Genomic DNA, 19,455 nt, shown 5'->3' with positions numbered 1-19,455 from the left:
GTGATTTTCTATCGGTTCCTAATTTTTACTCTTTCAAAAAAGTAAGATAATTTTGACAACTTCGTTTCCAGCACTATAACTCCGTAACTGTCGCTACGATTATTTTGAAACGTGTACAAAACTACACAATCTAAAATAACACAAAAATATTTAAAAAAAATTATTTCATAAATAACGCACAGACGATTTAGTTATAACATTACTGAGGACAAAACATTACGTACCAAAAAAAAACCAAACAATCGAAATCAATCTGAAAAAGTGTCATAATAAACATTAAAAGTGATACTATACGTTTGGAATTGAAATTAGATAAACACGGAGAACTCCTAGGGTGTTAACAATAATCCAGCTTATCAGATATACTTCCTCCGATATATTTCATGGATTATATTTGTATTGTTTGTAAATATGAATGCAAGCGGTATTTTTTTTTAATTTTTGCTGTGCTATAAGTAAAAAAACCGATATCATAAGAATTATTACATTTATAAAAAAAGGTTCATAGAAAAGTTGTTCGAACCTTAAAGAGATAAAAATAATGTCCTGAATGTTTTAAAAGAGATTATATTCAAGCGACTACAAAATTAAATCCGATTGAAGGAGGCATGCAGTTTCGGAATATATCTCAAACGGGGATGGACGTAGCCCATAATTGAGAACCGAATCGAACTTTCGATATTAATAACTAATTAGCAGATAAGGAGTGTCAAAACAAGATAGAACAATTTTCTAACAGATGCCCCACCATGAAGATGATATTTGTTTTGGTGTATAATATTTTGAATTATATCCATAATCAAAATCTATACTACAATTTGCATAACACAACGCTGAAACTGTGTAATAGTTTTTATGCGGAACATGTTATAAGGCGGTTCTCATCAGACTACAAATTAAACTAAAGATAATACTAAGAATTTCAATTTATTACTACACGAAAAAAATACTGGGCTCTGTCAATAGTTACAATGTAAAACTATAAAAGATCATTTATAATTTTTTTATACACTAATCTGAAAGTGCCTAACAAAGTTAATGCAAAAAAGGTAGAATGAATTTATAACAGAATTCTAAGTGTTTATATGACGAATCATTTTGAACAGACATGATAATTACTAACACATGCACGCGTGGGCACGTGCTTGGGAAATTATAAATATGTTTATTTATTCGAAAAAATCAAACCTATAATAAATTCTTATACCGTAACACAAATTATACGAATTCAATAAAATACCACTAATAAAATTACGTTTAGTTTAAAACTATATTATACAATTACGGATATCACATGACACACATAACCACAGCACTATAGAAAAAACTAAGGCTAGCTTACACTATACGCACAACTCGCTCCCTATAAATGCGGTACTAACTAGCATTAACATAACGCATAACTACGAAACCCAGTTACGGCGACATCTCACGGTTAACTAACAAACAGCTGACCGAGTAGTTCGTAAAAACAGACATTCTAGACGCACGAGACTGCTATTCTTTCTAAATCCTGCAACAAAAACTTCGGTTCCACTAGTCACAATCATATTCCGGTAAAAAAAAAAATATGTCCACTAATGTAAATCTTAATAATTAAAGAAAAACGCGTACTTTAAATCCTAAATCGATCCGTACCGAAACATTAAAAAAAGTCCAATTCAATTAACACAAGAAACCGTAGAGGCGTAAGCACTACAATTAAATGAAGTTGTTATAATAAGCAGCTTCTATTATAAACTACTGCATCAATGTTATGACGTTATCAGGCTGCTATTTAAACGGAATTCCCATTTTTATGTTAATGCGGTTAAAACAAATACGTAAAACTAATAATTCTAGTTTTTAATAAGTTTTTCAAAAAAATAAATAAATAAAATAAATTTAACAAGGCTTTATTAAGAAGTGGCATTTTAATTTAAAGTAACAGCAATGCAGTTCATTCCCCTTGTCAAAAATCTAGAGGGGGAGCAGCAATTTCACTTAAAACATTTGAAATTCATTAACGTGTGTGGAAACTTTGGAACAACTCTGTAATCAATTAAATGTAAATTATCTGTTATCTATCTAGGGAATAAATACCTTATTTAATCTGTTTCATTAATGTTAATTTCAAATGAGTAACTAACTATAAGAAACTGTAACCTTGCTGATTCAACTAATACATTTTCTGGGCGATAATATGCTATAAATAAAATTTAGAATTTGAAGAGAAACTAAATAACTTTCTGGCGTTTAATTGATATAATTTTATAGAGCCACAAATTGGAGCCAATACATTTTATTGAAAATATTTTGCAATATGTAAAATATCATAATATTTTAATAATGCCCAATATTCTGGTTTCTTTAAAAAAAAGTGCAACTTACAAAATAACATAAATGATTACCAAATTAAGCTGATAAACAGCTAACTTTGTTCAAGGATAAAAGAAAGTTAACGTAAAATCCAGCAACCCAACTAAATAAGCTAGTCATACACACTTTTTCAAACTGCTCTAAAAATGCCAGGTCAAAGGAATCAAACCTTACAACTTGTAGTTTTTCATCCATTGAATAAACAAGCAAATTTTTTTTATATTTTAATGTAAAATAAGGTTTTTTTTTACATTTCAAATGAAGTTTATTAAACCAGATATGTGCTGTTTTGATCAATCACATTTTGTCGTTTTCAAGTAGTCAAACTTCTGAGTTTTCTCCTCGTTAAAAGAGTTCTGTAAATGCTGAAACAAATGGAAATCTGACAGTCTGAGGTCAGGATTGTACAGTGGATGCATTAAAACTTCCTGGCCAAGGTATCTAAATTTTTTGATGGGTCACCAAACATGCGTGGAGTCTGACAATGTTGTGATGGAAAGTGACACCTTTCATGTTGATCAATACTTGTTGCTTTACGTCGAATGCTTATCTTAATCTTTCAAGTTGGAATTAGAATAAATTGTCGACTGGGTGGTAGCAGCTCATGGTGAATAATTCCTTTCCAACTCCACTGCAAACAGCATCACTTTTACTGGCATCAATCCTTTGCCATCATTTGCAGTTTCACCTTGCTTCAGCCATGATCTTTACCATATATTATCAAACAAGATCTATTTTTATCACCCGTAATGAGTAGTTTCAAAAATGTTTGGTTTGTTACTAATATCATGATTACTAACGTGGCTCGATTTTTTTTTAATAATTTCATAGACTTTTTCAGTCAATGGCTGATCAGAGAGAGGTGCATCACTGACATCAAAAATTTCTAGACTGAAAACACTTTAACTAGTTTTATGCCATATGTACTAATACTGCATCATATCTATAGACATCAAAAAACTGTTTACTATATATTTTATATTAGTTTTATTACTTTATTTAGTGAACTAATATTTTAAAAAATATTCAGTGATTTCACCTTTCAAAAGCAAGCATTGCCAAATCTGATTAACATTCCCAGAGGTTATGTGATCCTAAAGCCATCCACAGAAAGAATATGAAGAAAATTGTTTAACTAAGGCCTATATTTCCAATATGTGCTATTTAAATTTTCATGATGATAATAATAGAATCTAATATTTATATGAAGCTTGAACCTAATAAAACCAAGCAATGGGATCTTATTTCACCAATTTTTTTGGTAGAATTTGTTACGTTTTCTTAATATTAATTTTTCCAAATTTGAATTTATTCTGCTAACTGGATCTGAAGTAAAGATTTGGGACCTGCTTTGTCACTACTTTTTATGTAGTTTGGTAAAGGTTTGCAAGGGTACTCTGCCTACAACCTGTCAAGAACCTCAGGGTGGTCTCTGACCCTGTGGCTATTCTAAAGCCTGATCCAGGGCTATTGTGCTTGTTGTTTGAGCACATTACATAAGGGTAAAAATTCAACAATTTTTTATATATTAAAAATGTGTTTACCGTTTGCAAATGAATTAAGATTTTTTCAAATCACCAAATGGCTTTTATCAATCTGGGCACTATTCTAAATCTTGTACACAAGCACGATAACCAAATTTTTCATAATGCAAAACCACAGAAAATAATTTTAAATAATAAACCCAACGTGAAGATTCATTCATATAATCCAAATAATTTCAAATAATGTGTCAATCCTGAACTCTTAAGCTAATAGGGTCATCAGTGCTTTAAAAAGCATAAATTATAATCACTACATCCTATGAGGAAAGTATAACCCACAAATAACTATGAGGAGAAATGTTATCAGTAACCACAGTTGACGTATTTAAAAAAAAAATGCATATCTCAACTAACTTATCTTTTAATACAACATAATATCATTAGTAAGTAAACATTTTGAATGTATTCAGTGGACATAAAGGTACAAACAGGTATGTTTTATCAGGTTTTTATGCATTCTTAGAAATAAGGATAAATATATATACATACTGACAGAAAACGCACATGCACAAATGTAAACTTGTAACTGAATCCTAAGTACATCAAAATATATTCTTATAAGACCTTTTCAGAGCTATGGTGAGCTATTTTGATAGTAGAGTTGAGACTGCTGCATATTTGATATATTCTTTGTTGCCTCATTTTATAGTAATCAAATTTATTGCACATATGTATTTTCATATTTCTGTATAACTTTTATATCTGCTTCTCAACACTATATAAAGATTCATGTTTCTCCTAATCAAATTCATTTTTCAAACACAAATATTTTTGATTTTTTTTAATTGAAATCAATATGATATATTAAACATCAGTGAACACTGATTAACTAAAGAAACATTTCTTTAAACCTATAATTGGTAATTTGTTTCAATATCGCTCAGTCACATTCACTGAAAAAAATTATCACAAAAGATTCAAAGATAACTATAATTCTGACAAGAAATTCTTATCAGATAATACATTTTCTTCAACTTTAAAAGAAAAAAATACAAGGGAGATAAAACATCAGGAGTTTTCAGTGACCATATGACCGACCTGTCCTCTTCAAAAATTAAGCATCTAATATAAAAGTAAAATTTTGCTGAACAGTAACAGCCGACTTACTTTCAATGAACCAAAAATTAGCACAACGATGCCTGCCATGGCATCATCACAGTACTGCATATGTGTAACCCTATCATCAACCCTATGTGTAACTTTTACTCTATATGTGCGAGTTCAATTGTCAATAAATAAATCTCTTTCATTTTTACAATAAAATCTTTTGAAATTACAGAAAATTTTAAACAGAATAACACAAGTAAATAAACAGAATAGTTTACAAATACAAATTTTTAAATCTAATGTTTCAATAAACACATTACACCAAAACATTAACCCACAATTACTGTTGATGTTAAATTCTTCCAAACATTTAAACAAAATCTATACATTTTTTCTAATGCGAGTAACATAACCAAATTTTTTGGTGATTTTTATGCAATTTTTTTGTGAATGTAAGGACACTAATTTCATGTAATGATGAGTAGGTATACACAATGGACTGACAGCTCAAATCTATAAACATTAGCAATTGATTACACAGCTATTATTTTCAAAGATAATTAACTCCATGAATCACCTAACACTTTACTTGCTCTGTATTGTTTTCTTTGCAACTGTATTTATTATAATTTTCTACTTCCATGTATTTTAAATAGTTTTTTAATCACAATCACCTCCTTTCAATTCCTATCGCAAACAATAAATATTGCCAATGTATTTTATGCTATAAGCATATACTGTATCATGTATAATACTAATACAGGGTGATTCAAAGAAACGGGAAATTTTGAATGTTGTGTTGGTAGCCGTGGGCGATTGGTACCACTTGATAAGTGGTGCCAGCCTCTCTAACCTAACCTGCCATTTAGTTGTCATGGATCTTTGGAGTGGTGTGCAACATGCATTTGCTATCAAAGCGTTTAACAAAAACAATGACAGTGTGGAGGGAGCGCGTAGAGAATTTCACCGTCATTTTAATCTGGGACGGCACGACAGTGTTCCATCAGCACATGCAATTAAAACATGGATATCTAATTTTGAGGTAACTGGTTCGGCAATGAAAAAGAAACCTCCAGGCCATGAGCAAACCATCCGTACACCACAGAATGTTCAAGTTTTACAAGATGTCACACAAAGTCCACATCGGTTAATCCGTCGTCTCTCAGCATCTTTATAATTGCATAGTTCAAGTGTTCGAAGAATGTTAGTGAAGGACTTGCAATTCCATCCATACAAGTTGCAGATCGTCCAGGAACTGAAACCTAACGATGCAGTTGTGCGAGCACAATTCTGTAATATAATGCTTCAGAAGATAAATGATAACGAAGAGCTTGTTCACTAACTGTGGATGTCAGACGAAGCGGATGTCAGACGAAGCGCATTTCCACCTCAGTGGATTTGTTAACAAGCAAAATTTCAGATACTGGGCACAAGAAAATCCTACGCAGCTACACCAGCGTCCGTTGTACAGCCAGAAAGTGACCGTGTGGTGTGCTACGTCATCTTACGGTGTTATAGGCACTTATTTTTTTGAGGATGACAACGGTCTTGCGATTACAGTGACATCGGCTCGTTACATAGCAATGCTTGAAACCTTTGTTGTGAAACAACAAAAGAGATTTCCACCAATTCTTAACACAGCCTGGTTTCAACATGACGGATCAACGTCACATACTGCACGAATATCGGTGGCAGCTGTACGCCGATTGTTTGGACAACGTGTCATTTCACAAAATGGTGACATTAGATGGCCTCCCAGATCGCCTGATCTCTCAGATTGCGATTACTTTTTATGGGGTCACCTTAAAAGCAAAGTGTTCCACAGAGGACCTGCTACAATGGAAGAACTGAAGGCAAAGATCCGAGAAGCATGCGGAAAATCCAGTTGAGATGTTACGTCAAACCATGAACAATTTAACAAAGAGACTTCGTGAGTGTTTACGTAGAAGAGGAGGTCACCTGGAAGATGTCATCTTTAAAAAATAAACTAAAATGTATGTATCTTAAAATGGAAATAGTTGTACAATTACATTAGATATAATTCATTTGCTAAAAAAAATTTTTCATTACGTTATTTAATCTTTAAAATTTCCCGTTTCTTTGAATCACCCTGTATAAAACAATTTAAGTATACAATACAATACAATACTAGTATATAAATCAGATTTAAATCCTCAGAAATAATAATAATAGAAATTATCTTTGTTTTTTAATTGCATTACAATTGACAATGAATTATTGGTATTTGTTAGATTGGAGATGGCAAATTTAACTGAAATTAATAATTTCATAGCACATAAAATAAAAATATTTTAATTTAATAACAACAGATATGTATATAAATACATTTTTCATTATTTAATCAATGGTTAATGACTGACTATTAATTGTAAACAGATGTTAAAGTAAAGAAAATACTTACTGCTTAAGGAAAAGATAATTAAATAAGAAACTTTATGGGACAACAATTTTTTCCCTGTGTAAAATTATAAATATTAAGTTTATGAGGTCAAGCTAATGAAATCCTATACAACCATGTTTATTTTACATTGGTGGATTTCATTACTTAAAAGTAGATATTTGAAGCACCACCTGTTTAATCTAATTGATAAAAAAATTGTTTTGTGTATTAATTGCGTTTCTAAATGAATGTAGAATAAAATTTAGCAACTACAACAGAAAAAATATTTATTAATGTACTCTAGAAGTACAATCGAATTAATATCAAAATTACCTTATTGTAGCAAGGAAGAAGAGCTCTTAAACTAAGAGTTATACCTTTAAAATACATTAAAAACTGATTAAAAAATAAATCAAATCATTTGAATCAATTAAAATTAAATATGTGATAATACAATAAATAGTCATAAAAATATTTAATTTTAAAATGAAATCACAAACTGCAAGTAATGAAAATAACAATACTATTTCAATAACAAAAATAAACCAACTTGATGCATAATCACAACAAAAACAATAAATAAATATTAGGTACAGCAACTCAAATATAAAGTTTTCTTCTTCTTAAAACACACATCACAAATTAATTAAGAATATTAAAAAAAATATATATATATACATATATAATATAAACACACACACAATTTCTAATGGTAATTACTAGAATAATAAAAATATAAAGCACTGAGGTTAAGAAATAACAATCAGGAGCAATTGAGATTCCATTACTCAAATCTGCACAATGACAAAAATATTTATAAATACAGATGGTTGAAGTAAATTAATTATTATAATTATAAAAAAAGAAAAAGAAAAAGGACACTAAATAAATTTTTAACAAATAAGACTTATCAAAATATAAAAAATAAAATTTCTTTTAAAACAAATATCCGTATACCAATAAGACAGCAATAATCAATAATTTTTTAGGGTAAATTTACATTCTATATGCAAAAGTTTTTTAGAAGGTAAAAAAAAAATAAATATTTGAGATTAATGTTTATCTATTCCTGGATATACAAAATTGAATTTAAACCAATTTAAACCAATAATTATCTGTATGTTTGTATCGATATTCTTCTAAATTTAAAGAATAGCTGCTTCAATCAAAATAATTATTTTACTGACTTATTTAATGAATGATAAGGGTTTAAAGTATATAATTTTTTCTATGTAAATTAATAATTTAACTGGCTGAGCAGTGTGACAAATGCGATTGTGAAAGCATTATACTTCATGCTGGTGGTTTGTGTAACTGTATTTTGAATTGCCAAGCAAATTGTTTATTGTAATATATTGCAATTTAAAACTTAGATACCTGTAACTTAAACTTAGATTAATCTGAATTTTGTTTGTTTTTGATTCATCATAAGTGAGCAAACCATTTTGGAAAAAGTTAATTAGACACTTAAACATAGAACACTTTTTACTGGTAATAAAAAATAATTTAACTTTTTATAAGGCGCCTGAACTACAAATAGGATTAAAATTAAAAGTTTTTGTCAGTATATTAAGAATGTATAATTTTGATAATCCTTTCTCGAACTCTGAGAACAGAATTTGAAACTACTTCTAAAGTAAATTTTTTTTAAGTTCAAAGAGAGCTTTATAATTGATTTAGTGGAAACAATTTTTTTTTCAATTTTAAGCTTTCATTTTCAGCTAAAGAAAGAAAATTAGAGAAAATTATCAGTGACAGTGATCCACCTTGAAAAGAAAAAAGTGATTACAAATGAATATTATCTATTTTATTTAAATAAGTACAGCTCATACAATCTGCTGTAACTTTTGCCATTTAAATTCAGTGATTGCTGCTGTGTGATCTGGTTTGTACATGTAAATCCCACAAATGAAATTTTAAGAATTAAATAATATTACAGTTAGGGTGACTACTTACATTAAAATAATGCCAGCAGTTTGTTTTATTGACAGAAGTGTGCTCAACCGTGAGTTTTAAGATTATAGTTTGAAGCAAAAGGACTTTAGTAATAATACTCAGGTTAACTGTTAGATAAGTATTTTTGATTTTCTCTTTGAAAACTTTTATTTTTTTTATTATTTGTAATTCAAATTTAAAATTTAAAAAAAATTGTTTTTTCTTTCATTTTTGTAACTCATTTATTTGGGTTAATTTTTCTGTAAGATGGGCATTTTGTAGTAATTTTCAGTCCTCTTCCTCCTGGTTTCTTTACAATCCTTTAGGTGTCATTCATTTTTCTTTTGTAAATCCATTTGTCACAGTGAATTTTTATTTGTTTACAGCTGTATTACCCTTATGAATTTTCTAAAAAAAGTATAGAAGTAATTTTAATGAAATGGTAGAGCAGCACTGTAAAATTTGTTACTTTTTGGTGACAATAACTGGTTATTTGCACATAAAAATAAAATAAACCGAAAACATTTCCTTACAAACAAGATAAGACCAAATTTGCACAATCAATTACATTTTAGAAACTGAATATTTTTCTTAAGATAGAATTGTCATATCAAATATAAAAACAAAAGTTAGAATAAATGAAAATAAAAATTAACTAATATTTTTTATATTACGTAACATCAATAAATTCCATATTTTTATAAAATTCAAGTATTCAAATCAAATGTCACAAACACAATAACAGCCTAAATAGGACAGGTACATGATGGTACGTGAAGTTGAAAAAACACGTCCTATCATAAACTTGTCGGGCAGTAATATATTTATTTAACTTCACCTAGCCAGAAGTTATTATTAGCTGTTAGCTGCAGCAAATCAACAACTAATCTTGAAGAAAACTAAGAAGACTGAAACTGAAAAAATTTCATCCGCCTGTAAAGCAGTAATTATAAAAAATGAAGTGATATGAACTGCAGAAGAGTTTACAATCAATACAGTAATATTTACAAAGGTTCTAACTTAAATGAGGTAATGTTAGAGGCTATTTATGAATAAAAATTTATATCTTTTTCATGATTTTCTATTATAAAATAGTATTAGCATTACCGACTGAACTTCAGCAGTCTTATGAGTAAAAAATGATACAGATCCCCAGCAAATAATAAAAATGTTTTCAGACATTCTGAGTGTAAGTTTTAAGATGGTCAGTAAAAAATTGAAGTTCAGATTAGCATACATTGATGGCACTGGGAAACCCGACATTTGAGCCAATTTTGACATTCTTTGCATAAAATTTTTTACACATTCTGAGGTTAGTATACAACTGATTGCCTTTCTTCCTCAAAAAATATGGCCCTATTATTCCAAATTCAGCAACCAAACTGTAACACGCTCAAGAGTGCAGAGGGTGCTCATGAAGTTGTAAGGGATTATTTCCTGTCCAGTATCAAAAATTTTGTTAACACAACCTGATAAATGAAAATGGGCTTTGTCAGTTAACAGCACAATCAAATTCACTGGAACATTTTCCAGAATAGCCTAGCAAGAAGCAATACGGCTAATCCAGTCACATTCATTTAGCTTCTACACAACCAATATTTTGTAAGGATGAAACTGTAAATCAGTTGTAAAGTTCTCCTCACAGTACAATCAGAAATTTATTACGCAGCAGCATGGAGATTGTATAACTGCTTGTTTCACTGCTTCAATATTTTCAGGTATTCAAATGCATCATGGCATACTTGGTGGTTCCTTATTAAAAACTGAATTGTAGCTCTAAAATTGGACACTCATAACTGAACTGTCTTCTTATTGGGTACCGTGGCATGTCGACCTAGCTGAAAATGTGAACTAAATAATCGCTACCATGTTGATAACAGAATCACATTTTTTAAATAGATTTCAATAACAAAAGTGTGGTGATGCTCACCACTCCATTTTGAGTGCACTCCTGTTATACAGTAGGGAAAGATAACTGGGTTTTGACTAGGTCCCACTGAATTGGTTAATGTTAAAAACTGGGACTAAAATGCAAACTAAAAAGCTCCATAAATCTATTCTTATTGGTAGAATAAGTAAAAACATTAGTTTTAAATAGAAGAAAAAAAATTACTCACTTGAATTTCCAATAATAGTTCAGTCTTCCTTCTTCTTATTTCTATTAACATCTTTTGTTGTTCTGGTGACAAATCTGAAACCAATTAAAACATATTTATTAGCAATAATTTGTATACTCTTGGGTGTATACATTACTTTTTTGCTGTAAATTATTCTATTCTTGCTTGTAACTGTGGTGTCATAATAAATCCACTATCCATGATTAAAGGAATCACATCATATATCACTAAGTTTTGGTCTGAAAATTAGATCAATATGGGCGGCAACATTTAGACAGAATGTAATTGATTCCCATGCATATACAATATATTCGTCAGCTTCTGTCTTAAAAGTGCAGTTAAAATAAGATGTACAATGTTGATTTAAGGCAAGAATCAAACAGCAAAACAACTTAGTTGCGAAAAGAATCGTAGATTGATTCCTGTGCTTGATAGTACCACTAGCAAAGATGGTGGAGTCCTGAACAGAAGGCTTTCTGTGTTTTCCAGTTTGCTAAATGTGAATCTGTAGTAACCATTCTAAGTATGTTAAATAAAAAGTTTAGTTATGATCCTCCAAGTGACAATAATGACAGTAACATTAACTGATGGCATAATTGGTTTGAAATGGCCGGATGTCTGTGTACAGGAAGGGTACGGGACGATAGAGGTTGTCTGAAAAAAATACTGAACATATCAGGCAGTTTTTTCTGTGTAGTCCTAAAATATCAGACCCTTTACAGCTGTTACAGGCTCTGAAGTGACTAAGCTGTGCGTGCCAACTTCCCAATCAAAATATTGTACTCTGTATATAGTTATAAGTTCAATGGGTCAAAATAAGTACACCTGCAGGCTTGACCTGTTGATATGCAAAAGTAAGTAAATATTCTATTTTAGATAATCATGTCAAAAATGGGTAGATTTGCTACTCCAAAATTAGAAATGGGAAGAGCTACTTCAGGATTTATCAGAATAGATCGGGGAAAACTGTGGTGAAACTGTAATCAAATCAGTACCAAAATGTATTATTTAAATAAAATAGTTCATATTAATAATTAAAAATCATAAATATACAAATAATATAAATTAATAAATAAATATACAGCCATTAAAAAAAAAATCCAAAGGGACTATCTGAGCATGTATTAATATACACATTAAACAGTATAGCAGAAAAGTAAAGTTTTTTTGTTATTTTTTAATTAGTATTATTACAAATATTCATTGACAAAATGAGATTGTGGCTGTAAAAATATATATTTTAATTTAATTTTAAATAAACTAGTGGGAAGATATTTTAAAAAGGTCAATAATTTAAAAAGAATGGTAGAATAATAAGGTCCTTTCTCCTAGATCAAAGTATTGTGCTTTAGAGCAAAGTAACAAGTGACTTTAACATATTGACCCAATGATGAAGGTAAAGGGAAACCACTCCTTTCTTCACTTTTTCTAGTAGAGGTGACTGGAAGTGCAGATTACTACTGGGAATAGAATTTAGAGTGACTGATATGCTTGAGGAATGTAGTGTATATTTTAGCATAACACAATAATTCTCTGGTGGACATTTTTACAAAGCAACTATACCTCAACTAAAAACTTTCATAACATTAAACTACAAATTCCTATACGTAAGTACTATGTACCTTTCTTAAGCAAGCATTACTCTTCAACCAAATAGCCATGCATCTATTTCTTAGCCTGTAATGCAAATTGTATAATTTATTATAGTACAGAAAAACTTGCATTTTTTTAAAGACTTTGGTGGTTAAAATAAATTGAAAGATATTAATGAGCTAAAATCAGGATTCATTTTAAGTTTCCAGTCACTATTGTATACAGTGTGTCCTTACCGTGTGTAAGAGATACATGCTTTTGATTTAGTTATCATTCACCCACTCCCCCACAGACTCTATTACTTTACAAATCTTTTAAAAAAGGTTCTCAAAATATTCTGTGAAAATTTCAATTTTCTAAGAAACAAAATGGTGACTTACAAATAAAAACTTATATTTCTGATAAACCACATTTTTTACTCATTATAAAATAACTGGTAAAAATCATTAAAACCAGATGATGTATTGTTAAAACAGTAGTTCAAATTGAACAAAACAAGTTAATAATTAGTCATAATCTAGCTTCACTTTCCTATGTAAACATTTAACTGTTAAAATGGGATTTACAGCTGAACAAAAAGTTAAATTAACAACTGCGGCCTTCTTACATAACAAACATGACTAACTTTATACTATTACAACCAGTAGTTGTGATTTTAAATTTACTTTTTACATAATTTAACTTTAATGATATAAATTGAAGATTAACTTTTCCTGAGGATGGTCGAATGACCGAAAGTACTAGAAAGGAGACTGCAAGACGAATCATTGGTAAAGTTGTATTTCATTTATTTATTTATAGATAAACAAGTTGAATGCTATGCATGGGACGTTGCATCTAACAATATAGTCCATATGATATTTCAGAGCTGAATTTGAAAGCTGCCATTTTGTTTTTATAAATCCTAGAAAGTTGAAATTTTCACAGAATATTTTTAAACCTCTGTTAAAAGATCTGTAAGGTTTTAATAGAATCAGTAGGGGAATGGGCGAGTGATACTAAATCATAAGCATATACCTCTTCATGGGGCACAAAATATATGCAGCAAATAGGTAATTACAACAAATCATCCATTCATTAATTTCTGTTTTCACCGCCCACTATCATTTCACCTTCTTTTCTTGTTGATAAATGAAACTGTATACAAGTCAGCTGATATCTTTCCAGCAGAATTGTTTTAATATACATTAATGTAGAAAATTTGTGAAATGTATAAAACTTTTTGAATGTATTTCAAGTACATAATGAAAATTATAAGCCTAAATCATATCTAGAGTGCAGATACATGGTATAGAAAACGAATAATTCATTTTGATAAAATGAAAATTTTACATTACAAGAGAAAGTTAAGATTAATTAATTGTAAGTTATAGTTATATTTTTATATTATAAGTTAAAGTTAATTAATTAATTAAAGTATATTCTAAATTACACACTCCCAATCCAGTAGTTAGTGAATAAAAGAGCCAGTTGGCTTTTGGTACTCGGGTATTACAGCAGTCAACTGATTTTATGCAGACAGTACAATTAATAGAACATAGTACCAATTTCTGCCATACATTATTTGTTTGCTTTCCTGCTACTTGGATTTGTTCAGTCTTGTAAATAATATTTAATATAAATAAAAAATTGTGAATGTTAATAATAATAATAATGGAGTTGTTAACTAAACAATACCAAGTAATGGTGGTGGTATCAGATAAACAGCTGAGAATGAGACCGACCATGTTCTCAAAATAAAAAATAATGCTGGCATTATATAGTAACAGGTATTTGGTAGTTTGTGCCAGGAAATAAATGAATGTTTCACAATGGAAGGGCCTGATCAGTCAGCAAATACTTTAATTGCTGTATTAAAAAAAATTGTCCTAGTAGACACCTTACAAACATTTAACTGATGATGGTTTTTAGCATTTAAATCGTAAACTGAATTTTGTACATCCCAAAATGTTAGCAAATAACCTATGAACTGAATGAATATGAGAAAATAAGACAATATACTATAATAATATTTACAATCAAAATAATAAGCTTGAGTTTCACAAGCTACAGGTACACGTGAACTTTAGTTTTAAAATAATATCATAATGCAGTAACATGAGAAATGTAAGGTAAGAAAAAAATAAATAGTACTTAACACATTTAAAAAAATTTGGACAAGTAATAAATCATTTTTCTTAATTATAAGGAATTGTTATATTTTAATAATATGCTAAGCAATTTAAATTAACTGTGATAAAACATTCTAGGAAACCAAGCAGTCAAATTTTTCTTAGAAAAAGATTAATGTTATCAATCACTCATTTAATCAGTTAAGTATTCTGTCACTTTCTATTTTACAATGTTTGTTAATTTGTTATACTTGTTAGTTGTAGATTACAATAGTATTGAGGAAGATTGTTAAAATTATTGAAAAAAGCTAGTCAGATCTAAGAAAAAAGTTGTAGGTACACCTATTTTCTAATCTACTTAAGATTTTGTTAGTAAAAAGACGTACATCTTCTATCTCCTACAAAAAATTTACACTTATAACAAACTTAATAAAACCCTGAGTAATATAAATATATATATTTATTCAACTTATCTCTTTATTCAGAATTAAATTCTCTATAAGTTTTGTTTAAAGATTTTATGTGTTTACTATCCATTTACAAAGTTATCCATTTATGTCAAACATAAAAAAACAGGGGTTTTACCCCAATTTATTGTTTCTCTCCATATTTCTCAAAACGATCTGCATACAATAAAAAAATAATTAAACAATGCAATTTATATCAAAGTTAAAGTAACATCACGAAGTTGTCTCAGCACCACTGGTAACATTATCTAGTACAATTTTTGAACATCTACGATATTTAGCTCTGAATACCATCATTTTTTATTCATTACTGTATCTAACACAAAGATATATCACACTATATATATCTGATAATAACATTATCATCTGTTTTATAGCAAATGGCATAAATAGCTGAAACATAGTAATTCAAATATTTGAGTATTTGGATGGCCCCAAGGAACTGTAAAACATAAGATAACTTCATTTCATTACCTCCCAGAATAGTTTGCATGTTAGCCCCTAGTTTAAATTTGTGATGCAATGCTGCATAATAGATACAATCCACAAAGATGTGGTGTAGTGTTAGTCTGCAGTCACAGTGAGCACGAACTAGTGCATTTGTTTCAGTCATCAGATATCCATGAGTGAGCCTAGTGTGTCCCAGTCACAAACAGCAGGTAATAACCTCTTCTTGATGGTTATTTCTGCATGAGGAGCTTCATGGTGAAACATTGTTCTTAATTGGGCGAAGTATTTTGTTCATGGTAGTATCCCATTCATCATGAACTACCCTCTTCAGGAAACAGACACGATCGTCAGAAGCAATGCTACTGGTAAAAGATGGCTGGAAACAAGCCTCTTGTCACACTATCTGCAAGCTCATTGCCTGAAATTCCTGTATAGCTGGGGATCCAGCATAAGCTCACAGTTGTATTGCATCTAATGACACACTGAATTTCACAAACAACAGGTGTCTGGCGTATACATCACTAATTGCATGTAAGGCACTTGTGGAATCTGAGCAAACAAGAACATGTTGAAATTCTGGATCAACCAAATGTAAGGTCTTATCAACGGGAAACAGTTCTGCAACAAAAATACTGGTTATGTTGGGAAGGCCAAACATGTATGTTCTGTTGCCAACCACAAAACCACAACCAACAGAATTAATGTTTCTAGAGCCATCTGTATAAACTGTAATATCAGGATTCTTGCTATTTATAATACCATAAAATTTGTTTTGCATGATAACTGTATTTGTATTCTCATTGTGATAAAGATCAAAGCAATAATTAATGAGAAAAGACTGCCACAGAACAGTAGATCTTGGCATTGATTAGCACGCTGGTTTGAGAATACCACATCAGAGGTTGTATATATATTTTTAACAGTAACTATTATTCACTTATGTCGACTTGTGTCATTACAATTTTTTAAAATTCATTCCCTTATTTGCAATAGAATACTATCTTAATACACTGGAACATAACTTACAAGTAGCAATGATTCTTTTATATACCGTAGAAATTACTACCATAAAAAGACATGTAAGTCTGTGCTTGCGGCAGGAAAAGCAATTACTATTACTTAAAAGATTGTAGATATATAAATAATTTAACAGTAAAATAATTAAATTTTACAATTAACTAAAAAAAATTAAATTGGGAAGGCAAGAACAGCTGATAATGCAGTTTTATTTACAAAAAGCACAAGACTGACTACTGGATTCTAAGAAACAACAAACCTTCCTATCCTGTAATTAGCAAAGAATTAAATAAGACAAGTGTTTTTTATTGATAATGGAACAGTCTTTCAGCTGGGGTTTCAATTTCCTTTGTTACATTCCTTGTATGCATTGTTTAATATTCTAATTAAGTATATTTCATTGTTTTTGTTATTATGGTTAGGTAAAAGAGATGATACTTAAAAAAAAGTTGTATTTTTTTATTAGGTTGGTAGGTCTGAAAATGATTATAAACACAGATTATAAGAAAAAAATCCAGTGTAAACACTGAAAAAAAATAATTGTAAAGCAAAATTTTGGCAGTTATATGTGATAACTGTCAAAAGTAATCTAACTATTACTTTGTAGTAGTTAGATTACTGTAATAACTGTCAACAATGATATACTATAAAAGTAAAATTAAAAGATATTTCATTAAACATAACTGTCTTAGCAATAAATCAAGTTTAAAATAAAAATAACAAACTATGAGATAAAATTTTTACAACACTAAAATTCAACTAGATAAATGAATATAACTATCTGTTCTCTGAAAGTGTTGATTGTATATATACATTACAAAAATTAATTATAAGCAGATTTATCACACCTACAAGTAAAGTTAGATAGTTTACTACTAAATACATTACTTTTTGAAACAAGTAAATTTTAAGACAGATATGGGCAAATTTATTACTAGTAAAACTAAATTTCTTGTGAATAAGATGTTTATATATTACAAAAATTGCTAGTTTTAATAACAAAACAATGTTTATTAATGTGTTACTAACAGTAAAAACAAAATAGCAATTCTATCACGTAATTAGCAAGTGATAATAAAATAAATCAGAAATATTTGTTAGCATTTTCCATGCACTTTGAAACGAGACGCATTTCGATAGATAAATGCACAAACATGTACAATCTAATTCACTAGAAACAACGCAAAATTTCTGGAAAGCAGCCAGAAAGATACGCCTAATAAACATCAAAACAATATGTTCACAGATAACGTAGGCTTTTTTAAGTTGAATATGACAACACAGTATCGCTTTAGAAAACATTTGCCCCCGAATAATAATATAAAAAATAAACTTGTTTTCTCAACTGTAGACTTTATGTGCAAGCTGATTAAAACACGAGACACAATAGTAAAAGTAAAATTAGAGATAAGTAGGCTATCCTTTTAACACTACACATATCAATAAAGGTTAGTTACAGCAGACGTTAAACATTTTATACATACCATTTAAATTAAAATTCTCAGAAGAGTGAGGATTATTCATTGTCATCAGAAATTATTCTTTAATAGATTATAATACCACACTAAACACAAGTATTACATTAAAATTAAGTATTTAAAACGAAACTGAAACAAAACATCGCTAAATATGACAACCATTTTACTTGTTTTTCTTTCTTAAAGCGCACCTGTAGGAGAGCTTTTATAAAGCTGTTTTAAGACGTTTCTAATTTTATACGCAGACTTAGTAAATAAAGGAAATTAGTTAATTTATTTTTAATCTATATCTCTGAAAGCTTTTAATTTTTGTATACAAATAAATTAAACTGGAGAAAACAAATTATTTCATACTTACAATATCATCCAAAGGCAGTAAAATTAAAATATGCTCAAAAAATACATAATAATAAATTTGTAACAATAATAAAACTGTTTGACTAAACATTAATTTTATAATCCTGGAGTATTGTTATTGCTATAGAAAAACAAGAAAGCGTTCGGTTATCTGAAAGGCTGTGGATCCCGCCACATTCAAGATCACGTAATACAGTGAATGAACAGTTCTTTTTTACATTTTATTCTTCCTACTGATTACAATGAAAACTAGTAACTACGTTAAAATGTTATTGAGATATAATCGTAAATAGTAAAAGCAAAAACTATTACTAAAGTTAATCGTTTTTTTTTCTTTTTTCCTGTTTAGCCTCCTATTCAGATAATACTTCAGAGGATGATATGTATGTGAAAATGAAGTGTAGTCTTGTACATTCTCAGTACGACCATTCCTGAGATGTGTAGTTAATTGAAACCCAACCACCAAAGAACACCGGTATCCACGATCTAGTATTCAAATCCGTGTAAAAATAACTAGCTTTACTAGGATTTCCAACGCTGGAAATCTCGACTTCCAAATCAACTGATTTGGGAAGACACG

At 29.5% G+C, this 19,455-nt stretch overlaps 1 protein-coding gene across 4 annotated transcripts in view; it reads right to left on the bottom strand.

Moving 5' to 3' along the window:
* step (cytohesin steppke) overlaps positions 1-18,677 on the bottom strand; it is a 107,669-nt gene extending 88,992 nt beyond the window's left edge. The window contains exons 1-2 of one of the 4 annotated variants that reach the window (XM_075375570.1): positions 18,525-18,677; positions 11,403-11,476 (exon numbers count right to left, since the gene is read on the bottom strand). In XM_075375570.1, the coding sequence (XP_075231685.1) occupies positions 11,403-11,476; positions 18,525-18,570 (120 nt within the window). In that variant the 5' untranslated portion in view covers positions 18,571-18,677. Of the gene's footprint in view, positions 1-1,342; positions 1,656-11,402; positions 11,477-18,524 lie in introns of those variants that run through there. The other 3 variants (XM_075375567.1, XM_075375568.1, XM_075375571.1) reach the window with 3 other exon arrangements.
* Between the last annotated feature and the right edge of the window lie 778 nt (positions 18,678-19,455).

Source organism: Lycorma delicatula, chromosome 9 (genome assembly GCF_047948215.1).
Source record: "Lycorma delicatula isolate Av1 chromosome 9, ASM4794821v1, whole genome shotgun sequence".
NCBI classification, from domain to species: Eukaryota; Metazoa; Arthropoda; class Insecta; order Hemiptera; family Fulgoridae; genus Lycorma; species Lycorma delicatula.
The sequence above is the reverse complement of the archived record's forward strand: the minus strand, read 5'-3'. Positions and strand labels throughout refer to the sequence as shown.